Source organism: Juglans microcarpa x Juglans regia, chromosome 1D (assembly GCF_004785595.1).
Source record: "Juglans microcarpa x Juglans regia isolate MS1-56 chromosome 1D, Jm3101_v1.0, whole genome shotgun sequence".
In the NCBI taxonomy this organism is placed as follows: domain Eukaryota; kingdom Viridiplantae; phylum Streptophyta; class Magnoliopsida; order Fagales; family Juglandaceae; genus Juglans; species Juglans microcarpa x Juglans regia.
In genome coordinates, this window is record NC_054594.1 from 19670321 (window position 1) to 19681109 (window position 10789).

A 10789-nucleotide genomic window follows, 5' to 3' on the forward strand; every position below is an offset into this window, starting at 1 on the left:
TGGGGAGGGCTGGGTCGGTGGTTGCTTGGCTTCAAGGGAGGAGATAAAAAAAAAGACGAAGTGTGAGGTCGGGAGGAGGAATGAAGTAGAGGAGTTTCGGGAGGGTTCGATTTTGGGGGTGCGTTTTGAAATGGGGAAAATCGAATTGGTAGGGGGTGCGATTCAAATTTGTCGAATGCTCAGCTAAAATCAAGAAAACTGGTCTAGTGGTTAGTGAACCCAATCTACATGTCATGTGTGTGTTGGCTGATGCGCACAATAGGCTGATACTAAGATTTATTCCATAACAAAATCCTAGCTCCATTGTGATCCAACGGCTCACAATCTAAGTGGGCACTCGATAACCTCGTGCATCCGGACGGCGTATGATAGCTTTTAACCCCTGAAAGTGGTTATCGTTCTCCCCAGGATGCGCGTTACTCCTCCCCGCCAGTTCCACAGTTTCGTTCTCTTTCTTTGATTCTCTGGCCCTTTTTTTGACCGTTAAATACACATTTCAGGTTCTCAGATCGAGCTCCAGGTATGTAAATTTATTTTTAAAAGTATGTTTTAAATGAATTTACTTGGAAATGTAGCTCAGTTTTCATATTTGCGATTGTTTATTTTTTGTGGGATTTTCCCAAGGTAAAACTTGGAGGGATTCGAGATCTTATATCGGTCTTTTCGACCGTTGGAAATGGATGGATTAAGTTTGTGCGATGAGGTGTTTTGTGGGTTTTATCTACTTTTGAGAGATCCATACGAGATCTGTGAGTTTCAGGGGATTCCGATGGGTTGGAGATCACGGCTACATTGGGAAATTTAGTTTTCAAGTAAAGTTCACTGCGTTTAGTTTGGAGCTTTATTTATGTTTTATGTTTCAACTGGGGCATTTTGCCTCCTCTAGGTATGTCAACGTTTGACGTGATTGGTTAGGTTGTTATTCTGGGACATATGTTTTTCAAAGCAATCTTTTCCTATAGCAGGAGTTTATGTTCATTCTGTTGGGGTTTTGCTGTCCTTTTGAAAGTAAAGACATTACACTCGCAACGTCCCATCTGGGTAATGAGCTATCCGAACACCCATAAATGATGATGGTTCTAAATTTGAAACAACCATGCCTTCCTCAGTTCTTTGCTGCCATCAAAGTAGGTGGAAACTAGAATATTTGGTCAAAATTAATTCTAAAGAGCATGGCTGTTTTAGTTCTGATACTAAAGAATATTTAGTTCTTTTGCATTGCCTATGTGATTCAGAGCACAAATATCAAATATTTAGATTCAGAGCACAAATATTAAATATTTAGGTTGCATTCCCCTGAGGCGTGTTTTTCTTTGCACATTGTATTCTTGAGTTGCCTTTTTTGTTAAGCTGTTAAATTCTTGCTCCAGGTTCTTTTTTTTCCATTTCAGCCATCTATCAAGGAAATAATGTCAGAAGGAACAAGCGTAGTTATGGAATCTTCTGAAAATGGCACAGATTTATCTCAAGATGATATCGGCACCATAGAGGGAACACCTGACAACACAATTTTATCGCGACAAACATCTGTGAACCTTGTTCCATTTATAGGGCAGAGATTCATTTCCCAAGAAGCCGCTTATGAATTTTATTGCAGTTTTGCAAAACAATGTGGCTTTTCGATTAGACGCCATCGTACTCGAGGCAAGGATGGGGTTGGTCGGGGAGTTACGAGAAGGGATTTTGCTTGCCATCGTGGTGGATATCCACAGATGAAACCATCTGAAGACGGAAAGATGCAGAGAAATCGTAAATCATCACGATGTGGTTGTCAAGCATATATGCGTATTGTTAAGCGGGCAGATTTTGAAGTCCCTGAGTGGCGTGTTACAGGATTTAGCAACATCCACAACCACGAACTTCTGAAACCCCAAGAAGTACGTCTCCTTCCTGCCTACTGTACCATATCTCCAGATGACAAGATTCGGATTTGCATGTTTGCAAAAGCTGGAATGTCAGTACGACAAATGTTGAGATTATTGGAGCTAGAGAAAGGCGTTAAGTTGGGATGTCTTCCATTTACAGAAATAGACGTCAGAAATCTTTTACAGTCTTTTAGAAATGTTGATAAGGATAGTGATTCTATTGATCTTATTGCAATGTGTAAGAAACTAAAAGATGAAAATCCTAACTTCAAGTATGACTTCAAAATAGACAGGCATAACAGGCTGGAACATATTGCATGGACTTATGCTTCCTCAGTTCAGTTGTATGAAGCATTTGGAGATGCGATGGTTTTTGATACAACCCACCGCCTGGATGCCTATGATATGCTGTTAGGCATTTGGCTTGGAGTGGACAACCATGGAATGACATGCCTTTTTGGTTGTGTGCTTCTACAGGATGAAAATATGCAGTCCTTTTCCTGGGCACTGAAGGTAAGAAGCTTGTGGGCATATGAAGAACTGCAGAATCATCATCTTTTTTGGCTCTATTACCCACTTTACTTGTGAGCCTTCAGTATTTGCATCGGACATGAACTGCTAACTTTTGAATGGGCTGTGAAATAAACATTTAATGAGCTTGGCCTTAATCTTCCAAATCGTGTTGAACTGATCTTCCAATTTAGTGCGGAATTTTGAATGGGATGCAAAATACACAATAGAAGTCATTTTTTTTAGGCAATCAAGAATTTTATTCGTAAGAAAATGAAGCATAGCCCAAGTACATAGGAAGTATACATGAGAAGTACCTAACTAGGGTTTAGAACTGAAAGTAGAAAATCATGGACATATAGTCCATTAAATCAATGACCCCCGCCCATAAGAACACCATAGAAGTCATAAGATTTATTTATGCTTGTTTTTGTCTTAAGAGTGTCTAATACAGTGTTTTGCTGATATATGACTATGCTGCATGTGAAGTATCATAAAATAGCACGTGATTCATCACCATAAATAATTTAACCAGATTTCTGTTATGCTATCTTTCTGAAGTTCTTGGTGAGCATAAAAGTTCATTTATGTTATATGATTGCTCTATACAGACATTTTTGGGCTTCATGAAAAGAAAGGCTCCACAGACAATATTAACTGACCATAACATGTGGCTAAAAGAGGCTATTTCTATTGAAATGCCTGAAACCAAACATGCCTTTTGCATTTGGCACATCGTCGCGAAGTTTTCAGATTGGTTTTCAGTACTGCTTGGATTACGTTATGATGATTGGAAAGCTGAGTTTTATCGGCTCTATAACCTGGAATCGGTGGAAGATTTTGAACTGGGGTGGAGGGAAATGGTGAATAAGTATGGACTCAATGCAAATAAGCACATTGCCAGTTTGTATGCATTACGGACAGTTTGGGTTATATCATTCTTGCGACGGTACTTCTTTGCGGGAATAATGAGTACATGTCAGTCAGAGTCGATTAATGCTTTCATCCAACGGGTTTTGAGTGCGCAGTCTCAGCTGGACCGTTTTGTAGAGCAAGTATGTGCCCTTTATTTCATTTCCAACCTCTTTATTTATTTTATATGTGTAATTGGTCAACCTGTTTTGCAATCACTATTTATTTCCTCAGGTAGCTGAAGTCGTTGATTTTAATGACCGGGTTGGAGCAAAGCAAAAGATGCAATGGAGACTGCAGAAAATGATCCTCAAAACAGGTTCACCAATTGAATCCCATGCTGCCAGTCTTCTTACTCCCTACGCCTTTGGTAAACTCCAAGACGAGCTTGTGTTGGCACCGCAGTATGCCTCTCTTCCAATTGATGAAGGTTGTTTCCAGGTCAGACACCATACTCAGATGGATGGAGGGTGCAAAGTGATTTGGGCTCCTTGTCAAGGGCACATCAGCTGTAGCTGCCATCAGTTTGAATTTTCAGGCATCCTATGCAGACATGTTCTACGTGTCCTGTCAACTAATAACTGTTTTCACATTCCAGATCAATATCTACCCACCCGTTGGCGAGTTGTCAGTTCCTCTTCTACCAACCCCTTCCAGACTGCAACTACAAGAGAGCATTCTGAGAAAATTCAGTTATTAGAGTCCATGGCTTCAACACTCATAACAGAATCAATTGAAATGGAGGAACGACTTGATGTTGCCTGTGAGCAAATTGCCATAGCATTATCACGTGTTAAAGAACTTTCTAGGTCGACACATGGTATGAATGAGATTTCCTATAATTGTCCATCTGATTCATTGATCCTACCAGAGGTGGAAGATGCTGATGGAATTGTTCGGAGTTTTACGATCGGTCATCCTCATGATTCGATCACTTTAGGAAAGATTAAAGAGAGAAGGCCAAAAGATGGAACTGAGATTACCAGAAAACGAAGGCACTGTTCTTGCTGTGGGCATTTTGGACATGATGGATCAGCTTGTTCAATAATGGGAGATGATGATTTGCATGGAGATGCACTAGGGTACTTGTAATGCATCACTGCAAACGGTATTTATTAGATGTAGAAAAAATAGTGTCGCCTATCTTGGTGTCCATTACCTCTTTGCAAGGTGCTTTTTTCCTCTCTCTTTTTCTCCATTCAAGATTCGCTGATACAAAAAATTTTGTTACATCCTACTAAAGATCTGCACCACATTGTAATTACATTGATAAACCTTCAAGTTAAGGTTTAACTTGACATTCCTGATATGGTGAATTTCACAGGCAAGAAAAAATGACACACTGGTAACATGTTGAGTTCATACATAAAGTGAACCCCCTTAAAATCATCTGTTTTAGGCTTTTACCTATAATAGATCTTACCATATTAAAGTTTACTGTATACTTATTCTCTCGCTAGTTCCCTTTGATCTCTGTTTAGCTTATGCCCTGTTGTGCACTATTGCACCTTAACCTTGCTTTGCTTGGAATTTAGGAACCAAGAATCTGCTGGTTCAGAACGTATGAGAAGATTTAAATCCTGTGTATATCTTCAAATGATTGCAGATGTGTCAATTTGCTTAGATTTGGCATAAATTTGATTTAATGTATGTCTAGTCTCTTGTTTGACCATCATTAACTACTTCACAGCTTTGGCATCCCATGTTTTTTGCTTCTGATTCTCAATTCCTTGTGAGGTGCTCTTTGCTTCTGATTCTCAATTCCTTGTGAGGTTTTTAAATGGTAAGCACATTTGGTCTGGTTCTGGTGAATGGGATAGAGGTCGCCTTTTTTTCTTAGGCCTTGAAAAATGGGATTGCGAAATATCAATACTATGCAACTGACCAAATCTTTTAACTACTGGGTTTTTATTTTTGTCCATGTCAGAACTTAGGGGAACTCGATTGAAATGATATCAACTTACGATAGTCAATGACAATGGGAAGCATATAATTTGCAGTTCCTTTCTGAAACCTTTCAAATTTCACGCTGCATTTGAGGCTTTGAGCGATCGAATATGGTTTTCTGCCTGTTGTTTCTCAGATCAAGTTGATAAAAATATATCTATATTGACGGTATACCTGGTTTATTATTATATACATGTAAAATTCCCACACTACATCACTTTCTACATCACAACATTATAAGGATGACACTTTTGCATTTTGTGGTCTTGGACTCCAAGACACTTTTTTTTTTTTTTTTTTTTTATAATCAAAATGGTGCAACACTACTACCCCTCTACTCAGCTGAATCTTCACCCAAAGAAACCTTGCTTAGCCTGCTAGGCAGCAATCTGGCACCGGTATTTGTAACTTTTCTGCCCCCAGCCCGACGATTGTGCGACCCATATAGTGCTCTCTGCGCCACTGCTTTCCCCAAATTGGAGTTGGCCGTGCCTTTTGTGTCAGGCTTTTTATCTATTGTAGTCGCTTGGTTGTTGCTGGTGCTGGCATCAAGATCACTGCCATTGGCCTTGGCCTTCTCAGAAGCCATTTTTTTTTTTTTTTCTAGTTGAAGAAGTATGGAGGAAGGAACTACTCTGAGATGAAAGGCTGTATGGCAAATATGCAATCTTTATATTGGTGTCCACTAACGGAATATTTTAGAAACAAGTGGGGGTGAGAAGAAGAGCCACCTTTGTGGGGTGCAGGAAGAATTCTCACTCTTGGAATAAGTTTGCGCTGTCTTGTCTATTTGGCAACCAAAGGTACACCCGGGCAGCTTTTATTACATCTTGGTTCTCAAGATTGCTATTTACTCGTGTGGCTGGCTTCTGTTCAGTTTCCTGTGCAGATTGGATGCAGCTGGATGAGAACATGTGCCCACGTGTTTTGTCTTGGGAACACATGTTGGCATCTCAGTGTCCTATTTGCACAGGAAACTGAACAGAAGCCAGAACCGTCATCCTATTAGATTTGTGGAAATCTTTACACTTGTAAATGATTGAAGCTGCACAGTCTCCAGTACTGTTTTTAAATTCATTTTCTGCGGTTTGAACTAATCTGAGTAATATCTTTTGTAGCGCCAATGGTGCGATCTTTTATAGATTCTATCTTTTAAAAGCATCATATTGGTCAATACCTGAGGCTGAGCAGGTTGAGCTGAAGTCCACTACATATATGCATATATGGCTGTGTGCATAACCTATTTAACAGGATACCGACAAACACTTTCAAGCCCAAAAAAGGACCTTAGAAATGAGACGCGTGTATCCAATTCATGATCAACATAATTCCACCGAACAAAACTTGGTGACTTGTCTTTAACGAGCACAATACCTTTAAAGCTTTATGTTTAGGACCAGCAATCGTCTTTGTGTGGATACTTAACATTAAAGCTCGGAACCTGAGAATCTTTGGCCTTAAAGCAACCTTTCTTTCAAGCAATTCTACAATTCTCTATCTTTTGTCACTAAAAAGCTCAAACCCCATGTTGCCTTTCTTCTTGAGGCTGCATGAGCTGTGGCTCTTTTGGACTTTTAGAGAATGGCCATCACACATTCCGACCTTGAACCAAGCCGCAGGAGCACCGAGTTTGGTAGCAAAACCTGGGCGTTCCTTATAGTATTGATCATTCTCTGTGGCCTATTTTGCTTTGTTCTTTGTCTCATAGCTGAAGCCTTGCGTTCTGAGGTACAATGACAGACCAATATTATAGCCAACCATGACATTATTGATGTCATGAAATTAATACTTTTGTTGGGTTTTATTACAGGTCACTTGGGTGGGAAGCGGTAATAAAGGAGACGAAGGGAAATATGAATGTGTGTATAGTGGCAGTGGGAAAACACCATTGTTTTGTGCTGCTGCTGCATTTGTTGGACTAGCTGTTGCCATGGTGGTGGAACACACCTACCTGTTGATTGCGGTTGCAATATCGCCACCTTCAGCTCTAATTGCTTGGGACCCTGACTCAGCTCCTGCCAAGTCTCTAACATGGCTAGCCGGATTTTTCTTTGTTTCAACTTGGTAACGAGTCATTTTCGATCACCTCATCTTGCTTTACCTTGTTAAAACATTCTCGCTTTTCCAACTTGACTTTTCAACTGATGCGCATTTCTGCATTTTCATTTCATATTCATCCAAGTGGCAGAATGTCGAGCAATTTTTCTAGCTTTTCTGAGCATAAATATTATAATCCAGCTTTTTAAAGCTTCTCTAACATCTGCTGAATTTACTGAAATGTTGTTTAGGATTTGGAATATCAACTGTAGAATATAGGGAAACTATTAAAGAGAGCCAGCCATAAATGAAATCCATTGCATAAACTGTCAAAACATGATTTGAAAAATATCAAATCCCATTAACACAACTTTCTCTGGGTTCTTGCAGGATCTGCTTTTCCGTAGCAGAGATTTTGTTATTAGTCGGGTTAAGCGTAGAGTCAGGCCATCTTAAGAATTGGAACAGGCCAAAACCAAGTTGCCTCGTCATTCGAGAAGGCTTGTTCTCTGCAGCTGGAGTGTTCTCCTTAACTACAGTCTTCCTCGCTGCTGGTTTATACTTGACAGCACTGCGTGCAGAAAGAGTATCTCAAGAGATGGAGAGCGTGCGGCGTGAAATAGTAGAGAGATCCATCCTCTATGAGTCTCCACCAAGGTCGCCCCCAGTACATCACATGGCAACCATGGCAAGAGAGAACCCCATCACCGCAGAGAATCATACTCAGCCACCATTGTTTGTATTTCCACAAGCATTGAGCAAGAACTCAAATGCAGTGTGACGCAAGCCAGCCAAGGATAGATTGTTTGCGACTCTAGCTAAGCTGAAGGCACAAGTTACGTCTCCATTCTACGCAAGTAAAATGGAGAAGCTGTATGTTGTTCATTTTCATGAAATTATCATTCATTTATTTTTTGCATTTTAACCTTGTACAAGCTTTCAAGAGAAACACATCGAGATGCATGTGAATATATTGTTATTTTGCAATGAACAATTAATTTAAAAGGTGAAAAAACAAGTTGTAAAGCCGCTAGTTTTCAATTAGCTATATTCAGATACCCACTCGGTTTCAATTAGCTATACTGGGGTAAATATCGGACTATGGCTAAGATTGAAATTCGGATATTCGTGTGAAATCACTACTTGTTTCAAAAATTTAAATTAAGTTAATGGGAAGAGATAGATTTTATTATTTATTTTATATCTTAACACTTCCCTCATGTGGGCCAGACTCCCCCTCAATAGACAGTCCAACACGTAGATATTTAATTAAATGGAATAGTATAGAGTCAGGATTCGAACTCAAAATCTCTACTTCGATACCATGGAAAATCATTATTTATCCTAAAAACTTAAGCTAATAGGAAAATATAAATTTTATTATATATTTTATATCTTAACAATCTGGACTACTCAGATTGTAACTAGATGTTCAGTTTTCAGTCATCTATTGGTCATTGTCTATAAGCTTTTTTAGAGGTCTTTTATTTATATTTTTTAAAAAATATCTTTTTTATAGTCTTTTGTGTTTCTTTTTTTTTTTTTAAACAATCTCACAATAAATAATAATAATAATGTTGAGAAAATAACACGCATTAAAGAATATCATCCTGTGAGATCAGCTCATTTGGTCCTCATTAGTCATTTCCTCTGCTTCTTCAAGAGAATCATCCTGTGAGATTTTCAAAACTGATAATATGGCTTACAACATCAATATGTGGACCAGTAGTTAACATGTCAAAGACATACCAACTCCATAATAGCCAAACGTAGATGGAAATTGGAATTGTCTCGTTCAGTTATACAGATAAAATGACATAAAAGTTAAAAATTGAATAAAATATTATTAAAATATAATTTTTATTTTGAGATTTAAAAAATTGAATTATTTATTATATTTTGTGTAAAATTTTGAAAAAATTATAATGATTATATGATATGAGATCAATCTCATCTACCAAACCAAACCAGGCAAATTACCCCATTTGTGAGAATTGTCAATGCCATCTGGAATTACCCCATTTAATTTCCCTTCTATGTTTTCATGATCATCCAACAAGTGCCCATAAGTTTATGAACGTGGACATTTTGATTAGCTTGGACTTCTACTAAAATTAATTTTCTGGAGTCATCCCATCGTCTTTTAAATATTTTATTTTTTTTCGATATTTCTTTAAGAAGTAATATAGTTTTAAGGTGTAGAAATTTCGCGTAATCATTTTGAAAAAAACAAATATAAGGTACACCGTTAAAAAATTAATTTTTTCATGTGAATCTTGAATTTATTTACTTTTTTCAAATGTAGCGCGCGAGATTTACACATCCTAAAACTGTAAATATCATTTTTCTTCTATAAATACTTATCCAATTTTCACGTAAGTACATACTATTAGTGACTTATTTACTAAATGGTATTAATATTGAAGACTTACTAGAAAGAGAAATGATAGTTTCAGTCGTAAATGCGCAAGCGTTGTGCAAGCACTTTAAAAAAATTGAAAAAAATATGGGACCCACATAAAAAGAATTTAATTTTTTAATAGTAGACTTCACTCTTTTTCAAAGCGACTGAAAGGCACTTACGTATTCCATAATTGTATATAGCATTACTCTTCAAAGAAAAACTTCCACGCAAACTTCATAGGCACCACCGCCTTTCCTGTCCACCTCTTCTATTATCCCCAACACCCAAACCTTCTTCCTCAGCTGGCTTGGCTTGCATATTTCTTCCTTGTCACTGACTCACTCCAAGGAAAAATCTACCATAGGCTTGGACAAGTACCGAATGTATTTTGGATTAATTGTAGAATTACAATTTGAAAATTGATACATGAATTTCAAGAAATTCGTAATGAAGAATATCCGTTAATTTGTCGCTAGAAAATTAATGGCATGATTAACATGTGACTTCACGCTAAGTGTAAGTTTTCGATTGGTTGACATGGATAACAATGCCACATGTCAACCAATCAAAGATTGACGCGTGGCCTTCCATGAACTTTTAAACAGAAAATTGTCGGAGGTACCTAATTACAATTTTTTTAAAGTTGAAGCATCAATTTTACAAAGATTGAAAACTGAGGTCTCCAATTGTAAAAACATAAAAACTTAGGTACTGATTTTAGAATTAACCCTAACATTTCTAGTCATGTTTGTCATAAATAATAGATGGATAAGAATCCTAAGCAGCAAATGTCGGGTGAGTATGTGCCTTTCCCATTTGATATCAATGAAGAAAAATTATGAAATCATTAGCATAAGAACATTTTGCATAACAATTCTTCGGCAATTATGAAAAGATAAGGTGACAATAGGTCTCCTCGTTTAATAGCTTAGTAAGTTTGAAGAATCCTCGATCAGATATAAAATGGAAAAGAGGCAACACTAATAAAAATTAGCTATACCCATTAATATGAAATTTTGAAGGCCTTAGAACATTCACTAGATAGTCCCCATTAATTCTAATCTATCATTTTGAGGTTTTTTTTTTATAAATAAATCTATCATATTGAGGCTTT

General features: G+C 37.6%; 2 protein-coding genes across 5 annotated transcripts; both read left to right on the top strand.

Annotated features, from left to right (window-relative positions):
- Positions 1-303: 303 nt before the first annotated feature.
- LOC121250810 (protein FAR1-RELATED SEQUENCE 11-like) lies at positions 304-5552 on the top strand. Of its 4 annotated transcripts, XM_041150035.1 has the most exons (7): positions 304-520; positions 625-886; positions 966-1041; positions 1371-2378; positions 2987-3430; positions 3522-5024; positions 5060-5552. In XM_041150035.1, the coding sequence occupies exons 2-6, from the start codon at positions 855-857 to the stop codon at positions 4377-4379; spliced, it is 2418 nt and encodes an 805-aa protein (XP_041005969.1). In that variant the 5' UTR covers positions 304-520; positions 625-854; the 3' UTR covers positions 4380-5024; positions 5060-5552. The 4 variants fall into 4 exon arrangements, with proteins under 4 accessions (XP_041005969.1, XP_041005986.1, XP_041005992.1 ...); XM_041150052.1 differs by lacking the exon at positions 966-1041 and having other exon boundaries at positions 305-520; XM_041150058.1 differs by lacking the exons at positions 625-886; positions 966-1041 and having other exon boundaries at positions 305-520; positions 1392-2378.
- Positions 5553-6462: 910 nt separating this feature from the next.
- On the top strand, positions 6463-8290 carry LOC121250845. Its single transcript, XM_041150078.1, has 3 exons — positions 6463-6962; positions 7045-7298; positions 7662-8290. Exons 1-3 carry the CDS (start codon positions 6816-6818, stop codon positions 8050-8052), a joined length of 792 nt encoding a protein of 263 aa, XP_041006012.1. The 5' UTR covers positions 6463-6815; the 3' UTR covers positions 8053-8290.
- Positions 8291-10789: the final 2499 nt, after the last annotated feature.

Excerpts from the sequence above, each read along its gene's own strand:
- LOC121250810 (XM_041150035.1), top strand. The coding sequence starts at position 855 with ATGTTTCAACTGGGGCATTTTGCCTCCTCTAG. Across the intron at positions 2,379-2,986 it reads CCTTTTCCTGGGCACTGAAG|ACATTTTTGGGCTTCATGAA; the intron begins GTAAGAAGCTTG and ends TGCTCTATACAG. Across the intron at positions 3,431-3,521 it reads TGGACCGTTTTGTAGAGCAA|GTAGCTGAAGTCGTTGATTT; the intron begins GTATGTGCCCTT and ends TTATTTCCTCAG.
- LOC121250845 (XM_041150078.1), top strand. The coding sequence starts at position 6,816 with ATGGCCATCACACATTCCGACCTTGAACCAAGCCGCAGGAGCACCGAG. Across the intron at positions 6,963-7,044 it reads CTGAAGCCTTGCGTTCTGAG|GTCACTTGGGTGGGAAGCGG; the intron begins GTACAATGACAG and ends GTTTTATTACAG. Across the intron at positions 7,299-7,661 it reads TTTTTCTTTGTTTCAACTTG|GATCTGCTTTTCCGTAGCAG; the intron begins GTAACGAGTCAT and ends GGGTTCTTGCAG.